Raw genomic sequence first — 23,514 nt, forward strand, 5'->3', positions numbered from 1 at the left:
GTCGGTTAAGCTCTATAACGTCAGGTTCAAGGTCATTTGAAGGTCAAACTAAGAAAAGGTGGTTGAAAAAATCTGAAAAAATGTAAACCTAGGTTTTTTTAGGTCGCTGAGTCTGAATCCGATGTCGGTTGACCTCTATCACCTCATGTTCAGGGTCGTTTGAAGGTTAAAGTAAGAATAGAAGGTGAAAAATTTTTACGAATGCTCTCCTGCCTACTTTTGTCTGTTTATCTGTCTGCCTTTTTACCTGCACATCTGTTTGTTTGCTTGTTAGTCTGTATTTATCGTCCGCCTGTATTTTCTCTTTGTCCTGACATCCTGCCTTTCTGTCGGCAATTTTGTCTAAATTTCTGTCTGGCTAAATGACTAAATGTATAAGAAAATTTATGAAGATTTGATTGATTTACTGTTTTTATCATTTGATCATCATTTGATTCTCATTTGTCTCATTGTACCTGTAGAGCTCAGTCTAATTCTTATTAATAACAGTTTAATCTTTTATGTAATGCGAAATACAATGCATCGGAGAAGTGAAATCTTGCAGACTGCATATTAGCCTTGAGTGTATTCCTGTTACAGCTTTCGCGTGCAGTTAGTTTGCTTCATATCGTTGCAAAAAGCACAGTTTGTTTATTTAACAGATGTTTTCATTTACCACGAGTTTTAAGTTATTCTTCGACATTTTGATGGTAAATACCTGGAACATATGAATTCATTTCGAAAATAGAACACTTTTCTTTTCAACAGAATGTTTCCGTACATATATCATAGTTTGTTTCATTTCCCAAATACCTTGTAGTAGGTTTAAATCGTCCTGAAAACTATTAAAAAGTGAGTAGTTCTACACCAGTAGCTTCAACCAAGGTTATTCCTTACACACTCTGCAAAATTTTAAATTAGAAATTAAACAATAGCCCTCTTTGCTCGTTCACTGGATAAAAACTACATAGTAATTTGTTTTTACTGCACTGGTGAATATTGTATTCAAATAGTCTGAAATTATTAATCTATCGTGACAGTTTGAACTTGCTCTCTTTGATTTGTCTTTTTCTCATTTTCTCACTAGCTTTGCACTCTCACTGTTACTTTTTCTATCCCATTTTTAACGTAAAATCTTCTATAACGTCTGTACAAGAGTATTGAATTCTTTGTCTTCATCGTTAATTGGTTTTTGTCAAAAATGTGATTGTTATGCAAAAACATTTTTCTACAACTGTGCATAAAATACTTTTTAGTATAACTTTATGTTAACTTGTATGAGCTTGCATCAGTAGTTTGCTGGCACTGGACTTTATTTTAGTGTTTGCGCATAAAAAGGTACACAAGCTAAATCATTCAAATCAAACTAACTGGTTATTAAAGTTATTTAGGTTCGTTTTCTTTAACTAGTTTAATAAGTTTGCTGTTAACTGATGAAGGCATATTAATATTAAAATAAACATGTACACCTGTAGCAGTTGTCGCTGCTGTTTTTAACTCATTTTGTTCTCGTTCCTCTTCTACTAAGATGGTTACCACACGCTAGCAAATTGTTGTAGAAATATAATATTTAATTACATCCCGCATAAAAATCCTTCGCGTTTATTTAAATTCCACGTTCAATACAATATGTTCAACGCACTATAGACTTAAGCAATCACCCGTACATAAACTTCGTGTAATAATAGTTACATAATAGGTATTTTATGAGATATTTCTTTATTATTGTTGGCTGCGCCACAGCTAAGAATTCTAGTAGCTGCCTATTGTAATAGAGGAACACTTCAAAAGTGACTTGTCTTATATTATATACAACAATAACTTACCTCTCGCCTGTGTGGAAATAATAAGTCTGGCCTAAAACTAGCTTTCACCAACAGCGAGGATTTTGTGATAATTTCACTGTTCTTTCAGTTATTTAATTTCACTCTTTATATTAAAACTGCTACTAAATATTCCTTCAAGGTCGTCGAGTGGTTCACCCAACTATTTACTAGTTTCACTATTTTTATCCGTTTGTTGTTGACATGTGCTTCATTATAATTAATACATGTGGTGCTTATCCTATTTTTCCCCGATTATATTAAATTAAGGAAACAAATCGTAATTTCTGTTTCGAAACTGAATCGTATCTTTTTGCACCAGTTTGTAAACAAATAGTTTACACTAGTGGAAAATATAAATTGTATACATTATAATATGTCACGTTGTACACATCGTGCAGTACTAACACAAGTGTCACGGTGGTGATGGTGAAGAATATACTTGTGTCCTTATGTAATTTTTCCAAAATCATTGAAAGTACATAGTACTATTACTATTACTACTATTACCAAAGAGCAAGGCTAAGTAGAGGATAAAATACCTATATAAACTTAAGTGACACCACTTACTCGATAAACCTTCTGACTCACCTCAACATTGCAAGGAGCCACCATTTGGGAACTGCTGATTTTCATAGATGTTCGACCATTTGCTTGCACACAAGCTTCAGCGCGACGTATCCAATTCGCTCGCACGCGTTGCAACATTGCCACGTCCTCTCGAATCGTATTACGAGCTTCGGCAATACGATGTCGCAGTTGGTCGATGTCACGAACTTCCGAGGAATACACAACACTTTTCACATATCCCCAGAAAAAGAAGTCTAATGGGGTGAGGTCTGGGGACCGCGGTTTAGAAAGTCTCCGAAAAAGTGAGCGAGGGCTCCGTCATGCAGTAACCACATATTTTAATATAATAACTCCGGCAAGGGATTTTGCAAAATATCTAGATAGGAAGCACCGTCTAAGCGTCTAGGCAATTCAAAAGGTCCTATTAAAGTGTCATTAACGATACTGGTCCACATGCTCACTGAAAACTGTTGCTGAAAGGCACCGCGACGTATTTCCTGCAGATTTTCGATAGTCCAGTGAAAGAAAACTTGGAAATACGGCTATTAAATGTACTCTCGAAAAACAGCACAGCAATCACTACAACAATGTATTACAAACTGACTTTGGAATACAGTCCGGCTTCATAAGAAATCTACAAACGCGTAAAAAGTGTTACAGAATTTTTGTAAGTACTCACCGTGATAAAATACATGTATTTCAGCAGTTCCAAAATAGTTTTAAACAGAGTTTTTGCTCCTTTTTCACCACTTTAAATTTTTGACATAAGTTCAACACCCTTATAACTTGACTTTACAACATAAACCAAATTGCTTTCCTTTCCTGGACAATTTACGTACTGGCGCTTATTCTCTTCTTACACCAGGACCTGTATTAGTCTATAACGTTTCGAAAAATATTTTTTCGTTTTTTAGTTTATATTTGTTTTTATCTGCTTTCATAGCTATTGTCTTCTTTTTCTCATACATATGTAACAAAAATGACAACACTGAGTTGCGCCTTCACATGTTCTCACATCTAGCAAAAATGGCAACATTCAGTTACGTCGTTAAGTGAAAAAAAGGATGATATGACGTACAAAATAAGTGGGCTAACCGTTAACGTGTATAATGACGTCACAACGTGGCTTCCGTGTATTTTCGCGGGCTCTATTTTCATTAATTATTTTGAGGGAGAAAACAAATATGCTAAATGATCCCATTTTAATAAACTATGTGGTTCTTGTGATATACAAAATTCATCTTTTGCAATTTGAAATACTGTAATATCAAACAGTAAATAACTTTAATGTTGACAATTTTAAATAACTACAGGATTCAAATAGTGCTTTGTTTTTAGTTTATACAGCTGGCTGTTGTTATACGTGAGGAAGTAATAAATAGTTGTCCAAAATCCCAACAACTGAAATAACGCCAATGTTTCGAAATTTGGCAGGTTGGACCTGCCCACCGTTCACAACAAAAAAAAAATATTGTGCCAACTTGCGTTGTTTGAGATGTGGGTTTGCTTGGTTTAAAGACGCCTTAGCAATTATACAAGGTCATCTAGTCTACGCGAGGTGGTTCTTTCCAAATGTCACCGGTATGATGTTAACTGTTAATACATCTGAGCGCTGATAAGTGGCTTGTGTGCTGCTCCAGATATTAACTATTATGAAATTTTCAATCGCGTTGCATAATAAGCCGCTTTGAAACTTTAACAGGGCTCTTATATGCGGTTGGACTATGCCGAGTGTGATAAATGCGGCATACATTTGCTTTCAATTGCTTCGAGCTCCAACAATCACAACTGGTTATTACATACAGTTAATTGACTCAAGTAAATTGTAATAGTAATAGTGTTTGTAAATTCCGAGAAGCGTGTTCTGCGGCTATGTATAGATATGTGTATTAGTGGAATTTAAAGGCCTATAATTATCATTAGGCGTTAAAGTCCTCACCTTTGACATTTGTTTGCTTAAAGTGAAAGTGTGTCTTCATTTTAAGAATAGTAATTATTTTATATAACGCAGAATTATCATCATAAAGGGATAGAACGTACCAGGTTTTTATTTTCGAGCTTTATAGCCGAGATTAATAACTACACAATGTGTAAAAGATGTACTGCACAATGTAAACCGTTATTTAAAGTCCTTTCACTTCCTATAACCTCAGTCCTCTCATTTTCAAATTCTCAAGCTCTCAGTTATGCCCATGACTTGAGGCCAAAATTAAAATTTCAAATTGTTGAAGCTTTTAGGTTGTTCTGTAATTTGAATGTCACAGGATAATTTTATGGTTCTCATAAAACTTATTAAACTGTTACAAAACTAAAAACTGTCTTTAAACACTGTAATATGTCCGCTACCATTGTTATACATCAAACTAGTGGAGGTAACATTTTACAATAAATATTGACTTGAATTTTAACAACGTAAGTACTCGAGTGCTAATGCGAACTATATAATCATAATTTACTGCCTCCCCTCCCACACCAGATAACACTAACTTGTGATTTTTATTTTAACCGACGATTGGAAATAATAAATTTTACGGTACAATGGCTATAATTCATTTAATGTTATCAATTTAGAGTGGGTTTATTTTCTCGAAGAAAAAAAAAACAGCTTAACATTTTCTTAATAAAAAAAAAAACTAAACTAAAAACTTTTAGTGTGTCCAGACGCAGAACATTTTGGCCCACACAGATTTGGTGTTTATAGTATTTTTATAGCCAAGACCAGTTTTTTGGAATTTTAAGAACCACAGGATGTATTTAAAAAGTAAAATTAATCGGCAACGGATTATAGTCGTAAACTGCAAAGGCGGGAGAAAATTAAACCGCAGCGTTATCTGATCAATATGAGCCTACGCAGATGAAAAATAACGAATAAGTATAGGGAATAGAGGGGACAAATAGTTTGAACGGAAAATAACGTCAATTAGGAAAGTTTTAATTGTACATCCTGTATAGTTTCTACATAATTTTCATAAAAACTATTTTCACAATAGTATTTATAATTTTTTAAAGCTTAAATAGCAATGTTGTTAAAGAAGAGCACCAAACCAATCAATAAACATTTCCAGGAGTAATATTTTTCTAAGAAAAAGTCGTTTATTTAATTATTTATATAAACTTAAATGTTACGGAATGAATGGAATTGTTGGAATCAATGGTCACATCAATAAAACCTAAGTTTGATGGGAGTTTCTACCTTGCATAAAAATGTACACGTTAAATGTCATCGACCTCAAAAGGTAGCATATCTTACATATTCAGTCCGTATGGTGTTTCTCACCATCAACTTTTTGATGTGACAAACACTACCTACCCTACAGACTTACTGTATTTTATTTTACAATAACAACCATAGTTCTTCAAACGCACGTAATATGAATCAAACGCTCTATGTTATCTAAAAATGTTATTCAAATTATAAGCGCAAAAAATATCGAATTCCAATGCGTATGAAGGAACAGTTAGACAACTGATGTAAATATATTGACCTGCTTTGTCGTGCCTGGTGACCTAATAGCCCTGATCTTAATCCCGTTGATTATGGAGCACGTAATATGTTAACCTCCCCATATTCATTGCTTGTTTGATTTTGCCATAAAAAGGTACATCTGCGTGGTATTTTAATTAAGTTTTCCTTATTTAAAACGAAAATTTATTTAAAAAAAGTAGCCCTTATGCCCTCATGATTTCGAAAATGTATGACCAATAATGTTCGAATGTTTTTTCACGTGCATAGGGCGATTAGTTCGCGCATGTGGTAATAAAAACTCCCGATTATGAAAGAAACAGTAGTATATTTTTACTACAAACGTATTTTGTGTAGTGACATCTATACGAATATTGTAGTACTAAATGAAATTCTATTCTCAGCAACTGCAGTAAATTTTGTAACCTGTTACAGCAGTCCCCAACAAAGCATTAAAAAAAATACTAATGCGGGTTCATTTGAAGCAGTGTGAGTCGCGTTGTATTGGCGAGAGCTCGCTTTTAGACAAAAATCGACGTATTCTATTTATCGAATTTGTTCCAAGTGATATTACATGACCTTGTCTGCGGCCGTTTGCACAAGGGCGCTCCGTCATGGATTTTAAGAGGTACACGGACTGGTTTAATAGTTAGATGGAAAAACAATATTGCCGAGATGCACCTCTCTGATAGATTTATCGACCGTGTTAAAAAAAACCACTTTGCGTCGTGGTGTAATAGGAAATAGTTTTTTACTCGTCGAAAAGATAGATTAAATAAAGTGCAGTCAGAGACGGTAATGGGGTCCGAAATAGGCCAAGACACCGAAACACGTTTCGATTTTAAGGCAAGCAAGATAAAAATCTCCATTCAAGAATAAGTTGCTAATTATATCGAAATCGAGTGCCATGGCCAGTCGAGAGTAAAACTGGTGGAACTGCAACTTTGCAAAAACTAATTAAGCAATATATTTTTTTAAATACCGTTTGACTTCATAATAGACTGATGTGAGATAAGACTTAACTGATATACTGATTGCGTATCAATGAAACAGTATACTGTAACTGTACATTGAAAAGAAAAACTGGCAATGAAATTTAGTGTGTTCATAATTTTTATTTGGTAGTTGCTGGACGTAACTTGGTTAAAAAATGCACCAAAAAGCTCTTTTGTAAAAAGCTTTTTGGTGCAGCTTATGGACAGATACACCCAGTGTTAAGAAGAAAGAGTACGACGTCAAAAAATGAGACTATAACAATATCTATGAGCACTCTGTTTAACAATGTTATTAAAAAGTTCCATGATTAGCTCAACATCACTTTACACAAAGACCAACACGAAATTGGTGGTCTCCTTCTAAAAATATTAGATATTGGCAACAATATGGTAATTACAATGCTCCTCAGTCAGACTTTGTAACCATCCGGATATTTGTAGTTCTCCAGGGATCAAATCTAGGGCCATTGTTGCTTTTATTATTTATAAATGACAAGATCTTAAGTTTTTCAAGAAAATTGACTCTAGCAATGATTGTTTGATAATTCTACAACAGTTGGGAAAAATAGAATCATTACTAGGTGTAAAGTTCTGAGATTTATGCATAAAGAATTTCCTGGTGCATTTGATTATATTTTCAACTCCCAAATATTAGAAAGCTCCAGTACGGTTAAAGGCATTGGAGTATCTATAATTTTAATTTAATAGTGGTCGCACTTAAAAAATTATCACTTGTTTCCTTGTACTATTCAATACCAAAAGAAAAATTGGGAGGTATTAATCTAAATCTAAAATTATTGTAGATATGTGGTGTAATTTTGGTTTTAATTGATATTCGAGGTTGCAATATCCATCATACTGTCCCAACCTGACACCATCAGACATTTGGTTTGTTTTTTGTCAAAAAATATTTCAACGATCTGTTTATAATATAAGTTTACTGAGACAATTGAGATCATGGAAACTTTGTTAAGAGCTGTATCAAGCTTATGAATAGGTGGATCCAGTGATATGAAAAAAGAGGACTATGCCACAAAATAAGACTATAACGAATGTTATTTGCAGTGATCCATCAGGGGTCAAATCTTGAGCCATTGTCGTTTTTATTATTCATAAATGACTTTTTTGAAGTTAAGCTTTCAAAATGTTGCAATTTATCATGAGAAACTGATCTGAGTGCTTACTAAATCTTCTTTTCGTTTCAGGATTGGTTTGTGTGGCTTTGACAATCCAATGAGAGACCAGAAAACAGAAGAATTCAAACGGCACATTGGCCACGTAAGTTTAAATTATTATTAATTAACAAAGTAGCTTAATTCTTAAAAATAACTTTTCAAAATATCGTGTCCTGCATCATTGCGATCATTGAACTTGCTAATTTTCACACAAATTTGACGAATACGACATCAAAGAAACATTTAATGATTTTAAAACCGATAATGCGTCGTATTACCTAATTATGCATATTCGCTTAAATCTAGAAGCGAATTTAAATAACAATCCAAACAGTATTTCTTATTCCGGAGTTGTAGTAGGCGACGAAATGATGGTGAGACTCGCCAACGCTTTAGCTGCCTTACTCGACCTCAAGATTATCGGTCAATATGAAATGCCCTCAACTTTTCGCAACGGTTCAAGGGCGGTAAACCTTTTAAGATGTATTCCGATAATGGTACCGCATTTAAAAATATTTTCGTTATTACATCAACTTATTTGTATGTCGTTGAGTTATGTCAGTAGTCTCAAGTAGGCCATGAATCGTTGTCAACGTGTCTCTCTCACATTAGAGAGAAATTATTAAATAGAGAACAGATAGATAATAATAATAATACGGGCACGCATATAGTACGAAAGGAAACAACTAAGTTGGAAACACCTAAAATTATTTTATGGAATTAAGAACTTTGATTTACTTCCGAGTCTTACTGCCTACTATTTTGGATCTCGTGTAGACGTATTGTATGAAAGAAATCTGTTTTGGTTTTTACAGGGTGTTAAAATTAAAATGGACGACGCTGGCAATATTCTAATCAAGAGAATATCGAAGTGTAACGTTTACATCAAAAACGTAGGCAAGGATGAAGAAAATGCGGTGGGAAACGAAATTCTGAAGATGCCAAATTGTGCGCTAGAACCAGACAAACCCGTAAAAGTGAGTATAGGTACTGAAAATGTAGAAGACTCGTTTACTCATGAAATTCTTTAATTTTCAGTTATTTGACATGAAAAAGTTCCAGTCCAACGTAAATCGTGAGTTACGAAGGGCGTATCCCGATCGTAGGAGGTTAGAATGTCAGTGTTTGAGCTCCATAGCCTTTGTCAAGTCAGAACCAGAACTTCTGGAATGTCCCATTTGGGTCCTGATCATAAATATCGTCGCCATGGACATGCTGAAATCAAAATTACCTCCAGGTAATTGTCTTATTTATATTTTTCACGATACAGCTAACAGTAAGTGAGGTAAAAGGATATAATTATGAAAAAAATTAATAGCAAACACAGAAGTACTAATAGGTACGCGATTACATGCTTCAATGGGCACTTAGATAAAGGAGAAAATGTTAGTTTTTGGTGTAGTTTGTAGGAAATGTATATAATTTGTAATATTGCGTTAATAGAAAGGAATAGCTTCAGAATGTCGTTTAACATAGTTCCTGTTCATAAAAATAATAAAATCAAACATCAGATAAATAAAATCATCAAAAACGTGCTATACTGAAATAATTGAAATTTAGTTTACAAGCTTCAAGAGAATATTTGGAGACTAAATAAATCGAGATGCGATTTATTTAGTAGAAATATATTTTGCAAATAGAATCTTTTTTACCGAAGTAATAGGAAGAAACATTTCTGGAACTGTTGTTTCCATCGATAACTCGATTAAGTCTCCACTTACAAGTGTTCCGACAAAAGGCTGTATATAAAAATGTGAAGTTAACTGTCTATTTTCATCAGCGGCTCCATATGTTACCACCATGTCCATTAAATCATTATTACTGTATTAATGGTCCATTTTAGTATGTCTATTCACACATATTAACGCAGACGCACCAAACAGATTGTCTTTCACAAAAGGAAAACATAATTAAAAGTAAGAATCCAAAGAAGTAAATAACTTCAACTTCAATTAGTAGTTTTTCTGCTTACTTCAAAAATTGGGATAAATAATGGACACCTCGCTATCTGTGACCACATCCATTCACCTCTTTTTGTGCAGGGGACGCTTCCAGAGGTTTTCAATAAGTTTTAATAATTTTTATATTAATTATAAGCCATTTTTAAATTTGTAACCAGCAAAATATCTGTACATCCATTTATATTTTTCTTAAACTTTTTCTATACATCCTACAATATCCTGTATGAAGAGATTAATCAAAACAATATTAATGTGTTTTCTAACACCATAACAAAATTTTAATTACAAGTAATCACGCTATTAATAAACAAATACTATGTAATTTATTTTTTTATAAAGAAGGCAAAGAAATCGTAGGTTGGCCATGGATAAACAAATACGTTTTGTCAAATAATCATTTCCATTCATCATCTTGCAGAAGAGTTCCTTTTTCGAAGAAATTACTAACAGCTGCCAATTAGTCACTTTTTACTGTTTGAATCAATTAAGAAAAACATCACAATCGACTGTTTCAAGGCCCATGTATGAACTTTCAACATACCGAGTGACCTGTGACCAGGTTCTAGAAAAAATGTTATGTATTGATAAACCATTTTAGTATGTTTAGTTTAGTAAAAGTTTGGTTATTGGCAGAGAGGTAGAGGCTGTAAATCTTTGTTGAATTAGTTGATGTATCTTAGATAGATTGTTGTTGTTGCTGTTGCTGCTGTTGTTGTTGCTGTTGTTACTATTGCTCCTGCAGCTTCTCCTGCCTAGAGTTGTTGTTGTTGTTGTTGTTGTTGTTGTTGTTGTTGTTGTTGTTGTTGTTGTTGTTGTTGCTGCTGTTACTGTTGCTGTTGTTGTAGCTATTGTTGTCATTGTTGTTGCTGCTGCTATTGTTGTTCTTACTGCTGCTATTGTCGTTGATGTTTCTGTCGGTGTTACAGTTGCTGTTATTGTTGTTGTTGCTGATGCTGGTTTTATTATTATTATTGCCGCTGCTATTGTTGTTATTTTTGATAATGTTATCGGTACTACAGCTGCAGCAGCTGCTGCTGCTATTGTTGTTGTTGTTGCTATTGTTGTTGCGTTGTTGCTGCTGCTGTTTCTGTTGCTGTAGCCGTTATTGTTGTTGCTGTTGTTGCTGCTGTTGCTACTGCTGTCGCTGTTGTTGCTGCTGCTGTTATTGTTGATCATACTGTTGCTGTTTTTGATGCTATTGTTCCTACTGCTACTGCAGCTGCTGTTGTTGTAGTTGCTGTTGTTATTGCTGCTGCTGTTGCTGTTGTTATTGCTGCTGCTGTTGCTGTTGCAGCTACTGTTATTATTTCCTAAAATTGAACTAGCAGTTTTTGTTCATTACAAAAAAAAAAAAAAATTGAGAAAAACGGCGTTCATCTATGGCCGCAACTATTTGCCCCTTTTTATGTGGGATGCGGTTCAAGAGGTCCTCAACAAGTTCTCAATATCCATTAAAAAATTCTGAACTGAACTAAAAACACTCTTCTACTACTGTACAATGTCGTACGAAAAATTTCGTGTTTGTAGAATATGTAATTAGTATGTCAATATATTCGTAGAAGAATTTACAAAACTGGCTTAAAACCTTGCAAATCTAGATGCTTTTAGGTAGTGGGAGTAACAATTAACAGAGTAACAAATACATGCAACCAGTAGGCATATAAAAACCCGCTATATTTTAACATGCCTACGACCTACCGTTAAACATTTCTTCAGAAGCCTACACGACAACGAATTTGGTAATCTCGGAGGTATCCGTTAGCCATGATCCACCCATGTGTGAAGCTTTTAACTTAGCACTGGTGCGACAGTAATTGCATCTCTTGCTTTTTCTTGTAAATAGTTTATCGCTAGAGTACTTACTAGACGAGTTTTTCTTGAACACACAGTTTGTTCCAGTTCGGTGGTGCAGACATTTATCTCCGACTTGTTTATTTCCTAAATAGTGGCTATTAAACTTAAGGAAGTTATCGGTGCAAATATACTTACGAACCAGCATTTCGATACCCACATGGTTGCGTTTAAAAAAATTATAAAACCAACGTAAACAACATGTCAGTTTTGAATACGTTATAAAAGTAATTTGCCATTACTTGTCGTTTTTAATAAATATTACTTGCATTGTTTCTACCAAATGCCGTTGATGGTAAAATTGAAACAGTCGTAATATCTCTCCTTCATTTATGCGCAACTCTCAGCCTCTATGATGTTCGGTCTCAAAATGTCAGATTTAAATTATCTAAAACTGAAGACCTTCGAAAGTTATGTTTTAACTTATTTGGTACATTAAAAAACAATGCAATCAAACTCTAGGTTGTTGCAAATGTATTTACTTCAACTACCTGAAACCTGCATATTCCATTTCTAGGCAAAATACACGAATTTTGCCATTTTTTAAATGTTTCGAAGGTGATTTGGACATTTTTAATGTATTTGACAACGAATTTGAAGATTTTTAGGCTATCTGAAGAGGTGTTGATGTATTTTGTTGAATTCTAAAGCCGTCTTAATAGATTTTAATGCCATTTCTATGTACTCTTACATATTACAGCTGTTCTGATGCTTTTGAATGATTCTAATGCGATGGTTTCTATGTATTTTGAAGCTGTTTAGATGCATATGTCCTCAATTAATACAGGGGCTAACTTTGAATGGGGGTCATATTTATACGGAAATTAATTTAACCTTTAAAAGCACATATCTGTTTTCTCAAATTCCGTCATTATTTTTTATAACCATTTCTCCATAGTTTTCATACCCCGCCGCTAGACAGGTTATTGTAACTTCAAATAACCGCGTGCCCTAGCTGCTAGCTCAATTCTTGATACGAAGATATACATGTTTTTTCATAACATCACATAAAAATTTAATATTTGAATGGAAACATTGTAAACATACTCATGCAATAAGTCCTTTCTAAGGACTTAGAAGAACAATTGAATATCGATTCCTGTACTATTTTCGAACACAGGAAAGTATTAGCAGCATTTTGGAGATAAATGTGTTCTGTTATTGTGTCTCTATATCAATTTCTGCTAAAAAAACAATTGTTTTTTTTTTGGTCCAATTTTTAAATCGATGTTCAGATGTTTTTCTGAATGCAAATACACGGTAGTATGCACGCACATAAAATTACAAAATAATTTTTTTTTCATCTGCCAATTAAGTATTACTCAAAGTGGTTGCGCTACAACTTATGGTAACCACTAAAACCCTTACTAGTTTGCGTACTTTCATTGTATATAGAAATTCCGATTTCTAATATAAAAACCACAAAAGCGCAGTGCGAAACGCGGCCACTCTCTTTGTATTTCATACGTAAAACTATACGTAATCAATCATTGTCTAAAATTGTTTATTTGTAAATTTTAAAATTCAAGTTCCCTATTTTTTTACATAACCTCGATGTTTACCGATACTACGAGTAATATTTAAATGTCTAGAGATATTTTTATTATATGTAAAGCAAATTTTTGAAAAATAATTAAAATATGTCGGTAAATGAAAATTGAAAAAAAATGTCTTCTTTTCCACGGCAACTATGATCAATATAACTCTTGGCCGATTTAGTGTTTATTTTAACTAAAAAATACCCCAAACGTACGTAGGACTAATTGACCAAAATTTATAAGGTAATATTTAGAGAGTATTTAAAGACCCACTCGTCTGTTACGCTGAATTGTCAACTTTCGCGAGACTATCCATTTCTGTCAGTCTAAATAATTCTCAATAAGTTTACTAATTACATTAATGGTCAGTATCGAAGTACAGTTACTTTAAACCTTTCAATAACAACATTAAATATTAATATTAAAAGCGTTGAACCATAACTCGGTAATTAAAACTCAATTACTTGCGTGAAGTGAAAGTACAGTGTGACTTTGTCGTAAAGTTCGTGTGGTTATGGTTTTATGCTACGAAATACCTAGACTTCCTTTGTATTACTGTCTCGAATCGATTCTAATGAGCTAGCTACCATAAGTGCCTGGTGGTGGTGATTTTCGATTCAAAATAACATATTTTCGAGGATTTCACATAAGAACTTCAAAATATATATATTTATGTAATTATTTAATCACGAGCAATTGGCGAACAGTTCTTGAATATGGTGTATACGCGCCTTAACATAGCTAACATGCTTTTTTAATAGAAAACTTATTTAGGACCGCTGATTTCGCTACAGAATTCACCATTCTTTCTTTCAAAAGAAATAAATGAAGAAATAAAATAATAAAGAAGTGAAAATTAATAAAATATATTTTTTAAGTACATAAAGGATTGAAATGAAAACTGCGTAAGGTTTTGATTACGTTTCAAGGACAGCAGTTTCAAAAATGTACGTGTTGTTCGACGGATGGATTTAAAAAAATAATATATCTGTAAAAATTTGTAATTTTAAAATGACTTTCACCCTGTATATCCCATTTGATTCTAAAAGCGAGTATTATATTTCTATATATTTATGTCTCAACCATTGATGATTGTATTGTATTCTTCGAACTAAATAATCCACTATTTTTTATGAAGCAAATAGTTTTATATTTATTCTACTTGAAAATCAGTTGTTTTTATGGTTGTTTTTTGTCTTCCTAATAATAATTGTTAATTAAAGACACTTATCCAATTTCCTAAATATACAGCAGCTTCAAAAATCTAGGATTGTTTCTTCTTCTTCTTGTTGTACCTGTTGTTAGGTTTTAATCAAATCCCATACCACCCACTGTTCAAACCTATTCAGCAAGTAGATTGGTTATTTTTACAAATTTCAAAATCTTCCTTGCCAACATTTCTCTCAGCTCTTTGGGTTCCAGAAACCGTTTTCCCAGGAGTCTCATTCTACTATGAGCAAATCCTGAGCACTCGACCATTCGTTCTTTTCTGGACACTCTATAAGTTCCTTCGCATAGCTTCTATGTTATGTGTGCCACAGAAGGGCTCCGGACTAATGAGCCCTGACTCGAATCCCTTCCTAGCAAGTTTATACGCTTTCTCATTTCCGCCAATGCCTTTGGGTTCTGGCACCCAACACAATACAACTGTGTTAGTGGCAGCATTTGTAAACATTCCCACACAAGTTTTGAACTTACCTTGCGTATGTTTAAAGCCTTAATTGTTTCTTGACTGTCAGAGAATATGTATATAAATTTATTTTTAGCCTCTACGTACATTCTCTGTTAAACAAGCCATTAGCACGAAAATTTCTGCTTGAAATACAATGGGAAACCTCCCCAGATTGTAGCTTGCACTCCATCTGGGTCTGGGACCATATATTCCTGCACCCGTCCCACTGGCCATTTGCTGGAGAATTAAACACACTTATCCAATTTCCTAAATAGACAGTAGCGTCAAAAATCTAGGATTGTTAGTAATAATGTGTCTATGAAATCAGTAGCTTAGATCCTTGGCTCATTAACGCTTTCTATCCGAAAATGATCCTTAACAAACAAACTATGACGAGAACTGTATAGTGAGGCTTTAACCATTACTTTTTTTTTCAGTTCAACGCGTTATGGACATCAAAAATCGACCAAGAATACCCATTCCAGATGAAGACCCCTACAGCATCGCTGGCAACGGTAGCGGATCATCGGGAAGTTCTGGCTTTGCAGGTGGAAGCGTGGCAGCCACAAGAGACCAACTTCTCATGCAAAGCCAACAACTTGCTCAGAGGCGTAGCGAAAAACCACCAAAACTACCACCCCGTGAAAATATGTACCCACATGACATACCTAAGGTAAAAAGTTTTCCTAGATATTAATATTGGGGTCTTATGGCATCGTTGCTGTTGTCTTTGCGCAAAGAGAAACGTTATTTGTAAGATTCTGACTTGTAAGCTAAAGCTAGTTTTACACGGGCCGCTAAGAACGCTATGTTCGCTTGTGCTTGTGCTAATAATGACGTAGTTTTAAACATTGGTGGCTATTTTTAGCAAACATGGTAAGCATACCAATTGCAGCTATCATAGAGGTCTGTGTAGTCGTAATATTGGCTGTTGTTAACGTGTATAGCGAACATAGTTAGCGAAGCGCACTGTGTAGCCTTAGCATTAATTTTTGTCAAAATAGCGTACATTACGCTTATAAAGAAATGATAGACGATATATTTTAATTGGAGATTTTGTAATTGCAAAATGCAGAGGTGAAAATATCTTACTAGACGTACAGCAGTGTCCAGTGTCTGTGATGGAAAGAATTAAATCAAATTAGCAAAGTTTAGGTGTTAAATTTTAATCATATTTGAATGAACAAAATGATCCTTCTTATGCAATCTACAAAGGAAACGAGAGCATATTTAAAATATTTTAAGTGAAATTTTTGATACATCTTGAGACTGCATATAAAGGAAGTTTATGTAAGATTTTTAATTCAATTAAATTCCGCCTCAGGGAACACATGATAAGCACAATACTAAGGGTACGAATATGCTAGAGTGGTATTCCCTGCGTCAGAAGTTTTGCAATTTTGCGATAAATTTGAATAATAGTTAAAATATAAATATGAGATAACATTGCCTTAGGAATTCTTTAAAGCTGTAGACCAAACACGATTATTTTCGTTAAGAAAACTGTTAAAACGGTTGATATTCATTTTATTAATTTCCAAAAGAATAATTCTTTACTAAGGTATGCCCCTTTATGTTTGTTTCTATGCCACTGCTTTATTGTCACCGACTGCCATAATCTTACTTGATCCCTTTTGAGCCCATTCCGAAAATCGCCGCTTACCGGTTTGAAGTTACGGCAACATTAAATTCTTCCTGGCATTTTATGTCCAACATTCACGAGATAAATTATTTATTACGAAATTGAAAGTGTCTTTACTTGGTCCTGCCCAATTTCAGAGTATCTTGTTTTTATAATTAAATCGGCTCGTACACCGAGTTCAGAGAATTCGCGGCGAGAGCAAATTTACATTCGATCGAGGTCTTTTAATAAGTGAAAAAATGTGGCTCGTATGCAAAGTACCTATTTTCATTTTTGGTACTGTTATGTTAGTGAAAAAGTATTATTATAATACTGTTATTGCATAAATTACTTAAAAATTATTCCTGTCATTTCTGATAATGCCTATTTTAATTGCAGCCCGATTATGACGACCATGTGTCCGACAGTAGAAGACCTAAGCCTTTCTCTACGTCAAGGGGCAAGGAAAAATCAAAGGACAACAAAAAATATGGTAATTATTATGATTATTGTATTTTTCGAAATCAAGCTGCTATAACCTCACTCTGAACGTTCAAATCCGTTTTCCGATATAATGTTGAGATATATCAGTCGTTTTCCACTTTTTTCGATTTGTTTCAAAAGTTTTGAAAATATTAAAAACATTTCGTCATGGTGGAACATTTTTTGCCCGATTGACACGTCATCTGTTACTGCTTCTTGACGATTCAAGATACGTATTTCTCTCTCCAATAGAAGATTGGTTTGAATTCTCGTCGTTAATTTTCACCTATTGGAATTGGGTGTGTCATCCTGCTTAATCTGCACTGATAATTATTTTCAGATGATCCCTACTACTGCGGGTTACGAGCCAGAGTGCCAAATTTCGTATCAAAATCAAAAGCAAAAGAAACCGTCCCTTCGAAAAGATTCTCAGTCAGTCAGCAACAAGGACCACTGCCCCAACAAATCATGCTTCACCCCCACAACCACATGAATACTCACAGCATGCACCCTAGAGCCTTGTGGCACGCCAGAAGTTACGAGAGCGGAATAGGTAGGTAAAGAGACTAACTTACTAATACAGTTATAATTTTAGTATTTTCCATTGATGCGTAGACGTAGCATTTGTAAATCAGTGGAAAATCCTATCGACTAATCACTAAATACGGAGGGGTCTCAAATTTTGTACAACTTCCCTCTTCCCCCTCTGAATTCCTTCAGACCTCCTTCAGATTTCCAAGACTGAGTTCCAGATTTTTGTTGTGAGTAGGCAGGGTACTAGATTTTGTTTCGTAAGTATGCAACAAGAAGCATTATAGACGCAATCCCATATTGAATATTTTAATTTCTTTTAATCTGTTGCTCTACTAAAATGGAAGTGCTTCTACAGGGTGTTTTGGAGAGTACTTTTTAAGGATAATACGTGTGGTACCGCACCGCTCGGTACCGCGCTGTGACGTGCCGTACCGCATTCCGACATTTCTAGGCAACTTTTAGTATCGTAAATTTTTAGTGATCGGATTCGTGTATCACGTTAATGTCTTAGTTAAACGCCCTGTATTTGTACGTATCCTGACGTTTTGCTGCTGATAATAGTTTTTTCATAAAGTATTCCCAGAACACAAATTTGACCATAGGTGCATCCAGAATTTTTTTTGGGGGCGGAGGAGTGAAATTCACTAACTGAAAAATATTCAATAAAAAAAAACGACAAAAAATTGAGAACATAGTTATTCACTCTATCAGTAAAGCTAGCGAGGCCAAAATGGGTACTGAAATTTTTTCTAACAAAGATTTTTAAAATTTTAACAATGTTTATTAAAAATGAGCAAATTTTAATTAACACATGTTTAATCGCTCTATTTTGACCTTGGGAATACCTCACTAAAGCACCGTTGCAAGTTTTATTATTATCGTCTAGCATCAGCAGCAAAATGTCAAGAAATAGAACTTTCTTCTAATATCATTTTAGCTTAAAAGTTAACTATATCTTGTTAAATCGTGACTTTCTTTAATAAACTTTTCTACCTTTATCTTTAACAGAACTTAACACAATGCTTTCTAGCTTACAGAAATTTTCACATATAATATCATTTAGTTTTATAGATAATATGTAAAATAATGATTCTTATTCAATTGTGAAATTAATAAAAGATTTGTTTAATGTTTACGTTTTTTCAAATAAGTCGGAAAAAATGAAAAACACCCTATACGTTATATTAAATCTATGATCTGTAAAAATAATTAAAATCTCGAAAAAGAGTCAGTGATCATGGTCTTTATGACAAAAGTAATTATTATAGCGTTTTCTCAAGAAATGCATCAAATTTTTTATATTTTCGGCAGTGCTCAACATTAATCTGAAATTATTTTTATGCGACCGAACCGTTTTCAAAAAAAAAAAATTAAAATTCTAACCAGTATGTTCACTGTTTATTCTAATAACTTCTGGAAAAAATATTTTCAGAAATTTGAAAGAAAAATGTATTTATTTAATATAGTACAGTATATAAAAAAAATAACCGGACCTAACCTAACTAAATATACAGATAAAATCCTACATCATAAAGTTGAGTTTGACAAAGTTAAGTTTGTATACCCGCATAAATAGGTAATCAAAGTAAATTTGCAGTACTTAGTAACCTTATTTCAGGCACATCTGTCGAAAATGATAGGGGAAAGAGGGGCAGACAATTTTACGACATTACCACATTAAGTTCACAGGGTAGAATTTTGAAAAACTAGGTTCGACTGAACAAAAATTACTTCAGATTCGTGTTCCGCGCCATCGACATTAGGAGGGTAAGCAAAATTTTGAGAGGGTTTGAAAGTTTCACGCTATGCTATAGTAAACATATAATTACAGAAAACAAATTATAAATAAACAATTAAAAACAGTAGAACTTAAAAAACAAAAATCTACACCTTGCGCCAAGGAATTTAAAATCAAATTCGAGACATATCTCTTCCGCAAAAACCTGTATACATTTATTGCATTGCAGTGTATTTTACCCAAATGGAAATTTTACCATAAATGTAACCGGCTAAATCACGAGTAAATAAAAATAGCTCTCTCGGAGCGCCACAGAATGCGTAAAAAAAAATAAAAAGTAAAAGTAAAGGACGCTGCAACGACACCCGTTCTGCCATCGCATGGGTGAATGACCAACTTACTTTACCCTGATCAGGCCTCCCAGTTCGGCAAATATCATCCATTGGTCCACGGAAACTTTTCCTCCGTCTTCGCAGAAAGGAGTATCACCATATTTTACAATTTCGTAAAAGTTACTTACTTTGAGCCAGTAAAATTATACTGCGCGTATTCTTAATGAAAACTTTTCCGTTTGTTTATAGAAGACATCGCTTTAGTTTTTTTTAATAGGTAGCCGCTTAAAAGCATATATTAATCCCCAACTAGTGGGCAGTAGGCGTGTTTTATTACTGGTTTAAATGCATCCTTGAATGACTCACAGCGGTTGATTTGTAACAACGTCCTTCTGTGGAATGTTGAGTAAAACTTATTTTTATAAGGCTTTTCTGTATATACGGGGTGTCCCACTTAAGACGGATTTTTTCATAGCTCTTGTAATATCCACAACACAGTATTTCAAATAAATACTTGTCACTTTTTAAAACATTTTCGACCATACAGGGCGTACCGTTTCTTCCGGCAGTTATCTAATTTAATGAAAGTACTGAACTGAAGAAACTGTTCATAAAAATTATGTCATAATAAAAATACTCAATACAGTATGCCTTTTACACTATAATGGGAACTTCATCCAAACAAAATCGTTTTGTAAACCGATATTTCATTACTGTTCCATCACAGCGTAAAATTTCGTTCAGTCCATTTATATGGAGAATATTGATCCGAAACATTTTTACTGTTTTGAATTGGAAAGAGCGTCGCATTCTTCTTTACGTTGAAACAGTACCTAACAAAAATGATGAAAAACATTAACTTTGATAAAATCGAAAGAAAGTTAAATTTTGCATCTATTTGTTGTTGCAGGAATAAAAATAAATAAAGACACACAAAAATACATAAAGATATATAAAAAATACTATGACAAAAGTCTTAAAACATAACTGATTAAAAATAGATATATTATGCGGTATTTAAAATTGCTGTAAGAGAGATGACTACATGGCATCAGAAGATCCACAAAGATTGTTACAATTATGACACCACTACATACAGGGTCGGAAAGTCCCCATGGTTCATCGACCGTTACGTGAGAACGATAAAGTATGTCATAGAAAGCCGTGCGACAGAGAAAGATGGCTATAATGAAGGCGTCTAATAGTCACCGCCCATTTTGCCCTTCTACAAATAAGAAGTGGATCTTATTTGTGGAAGGGCGAAATGGGCGGTGACTATTAGACACCTTCATTATAGCCATCTTTCTCTATCGCACGGATTTCTATGACTTACTTTATCGCTCTCACGTAACGACCGATTAACCATGGTGACTTTCCGACCCTGTATACATATAGGATCAGAAAACTTTATGTTGGTATTAGTGATTATAAAATACAACAGATTGTCTAGATTCTAACTGTGTACAAGGACATAAAAATTTAATAGTAATTAGTTTTCCTTCTATTCTGGATAGCAGTAAATTCATAACAGCATCGTCTAGGAGGATTTGCTGATCTTCAATTATGAGCAGGTTAAAGATTTGAATGTTGTGCTCCCCAAAACTTATTTTGCAATTACCAGAGCTACGGAAAAACTGTCTTTGTGGGACATGCTCCAAAAATAATTTGCTTACGAAATTAGCCCATTTTACTCATGTGAACCTCTACGCACAATCTACAGGGTGGTTCTACGGCTTGGGTCGCCAAACACTTTAATTAAACACGATCATCCCTTGAATGGCCCTGCATTTACTTTCTTAAGGCTGTTGTCATTGCTAATATAGAATGTCGGTTCGTTGGCATATATAGATGACTTTATAAGCGAATTTTTTTCAGACTCGGAGTCGGTGGAGTCGCCGTACAACCAAATCTATGGCCGGCTGCCTATTCCAACACGGGGTTACATTCCCAGCCAGTCCCGTACTATGTATATTGGGGAGTGGGACTAAAACCTGTAAATAAAAGACATCCAGTAGCTAAATATCATAACAGTACTCATTTTTAATAGTACCTTTCATCCCATAGATGAATTTAAGTAATGTTTCATAGAAGACGTAAGCGGCAGATATGTATCAATATGCAATACTAGTTTAAAAAAAGTACCGATACTGCCAATTCTAGACTTTCTATTATGTATTTGTTCATACAGAACTAGAAGCTAAGCTATTTGTACCACTACCCATAGAACACTAGAATTATATATATACATTGTAGTTAACCTTTGATATCTATTTTTTTATTTTTACATGACATATGATATATTGTAAATTTTTTAGCTTGTCTATGTGTATATATTTCGAATGAAAAATGTGATAACACTTGTACATCATTTGAATGATATATAGCAATGAATATATTATAATTTAAGATTTTTGTAAATTTAATTGTTAATTTGTAAATTATACTTTTGTAATTTATACAATAAATAAATGGTGATGGCAGTGAATATTGGCTTTTTAATGTTACTTCCCCAACAAGCAGTATGGTGCCTATGTACTATGTAAATCTTGAAAATGTACATATATTTCAACTGCGGGTGCAGTCTTTTTTTAAAATCGCAGATACTAGCATACATATTACATATACATGTTGAAAACAATTGTTCACATGAATTTAATCGAATGCGTATCTGCAATTGCTAGTTTGCCAAGTCATGTGTTAAGAAAATTATTCCCAACATAACCTTAAAAACATTTCACAATCAGGTTAAATCTAATTCTAATATACTGGGACAGATATTTTAAAAATAGTAACTGATTTTAATAGCAAATTAAAATTAATTTATGTACCTAATAATCTTAACCCTAATTTTAATTTCATAATCAAGGAAACACTAAACGACTGAAAAAATAATTTCAGCAAGTTAAATATCACCATACATTTAAAGAATTTTTTTGGAAAGAATTTTTCACAGTAAACTATTTAAAATATATGTACACATTTAAGATTAACCCTATAAAGAAGAGCAAGTAAGTATAGACAAAACTTTTTTAGCTAAACATTTTGATGAAAATGTAGATAAAAACATTCAAATGTACATTTGGATCCCCTGAAACAACCGGTGATTTCAGTTATTCTCTACGTTCTATACTTTTGTAAGAAAACCAAAAAAATAAAAAAAAAAAGAAACAAAAATTTTACTCCGCCGTTATCGATAAATATACGGTACTATTAAATAATTACTTACTCTAAAAAATTTTGAAAGTAGCTCAGATCTTACTCTCAACAGCATAATTTAAAAAGGTCGAATTAAGTCTGATCATCATTTTTTCAAGTTAACAATTTTTTTTTAACAAAAATGTTCATGAACTATAGAATCCAAGAAAATTTTCCAAAAAATATTATATGAAAATGCCCAAAATGTAGATAAAAACATGGGCGTAGCCAAGGGGGGTTCCCTAATTCTTGCTGCATGATGAAAGTTTCAAAAATTACATTATTATTATTGGGCATTCGTTCTATATAGTTTTAATTAATACAAAAATTTAAACAAAAATAAATATATTGTTTATTTGTTTAGATAACTGAGGCATTTAGTGATTCTGCTATGATTCCGTTGGATAAGAAGGCTTTTGTACTAAATTCTTCAGTTTAACCATATATTTTTGGTATTTCTGAAACTATGATTTCACATACCATACCCTTTGTTCAATAAACTGGCTCTTGCAGACCCACCCCCCCCTCCTCACCCCATTGAAAATTCATGGGTACGCCCATGGATAAAAACGTCCAAATACACG

The 23,514-nt window shown here is 33.6% G+C and overlaps 1 protein-coding gene across 1 annotated transcript in view; it reads left to right on the forward strand.

Annotated features, from left to right (window-relative positions):
- Positions 1-22,182, forward strand: part of LOC108917023 — a 63,017-nt gene extending 40,835 nt beyond the window's left edge. Inside the window, exons 4-10 of the mRNA XM_018723436.2 lie at positions 8,036-8,108; positions 8,821-8,982; positions 9,044-9,242; positions 15,465-15,700; positions 17,048-17,141; positions 17,472-17,684; positions 21,611-22,182. Coding sequence (XP_018578952.1) covers positions 8,036-8,108; positions 8,821-8,982; positions 9,044-9,242; positions 15,465-15,700; positions 17,048-17,141; positions 17,472-17,684; positions 21,611-21,723 — 1,090 coding nt within the window. The 3' untranslated portion in view covers positions 21,724-22,182. The remainder of the gene's footprint in view (positions 1-8,035; positions 8,109-8,820; positions 8,983-9,043; positions 9,243-15,464; positions 15,701-17,047; positions 17,142-17,471; positions 17,685-21,610) is intronic.
- The last annotated feature ends 1,332 nt before the right edge of the window (positions 22,183-23,514 follow it).

This window comes from Anoplophora glabripennis, unplaced genomic scaffold (assembly GCF_000390285.2).
Source record: "Anoplophora glabripennis isolate ALB-LARVAE unplaced genomic scaffold, Agla_2.0 scaffold2, whole genome shotgun sequence".
NCBI classification, from domain to species: domain Eukaryota; kingdom Metazoa; phylum Arthropoda; class Insecta; order Coleoptera; family Cerambycidae; genus Anoplophora; species Anoplophora glabripennis.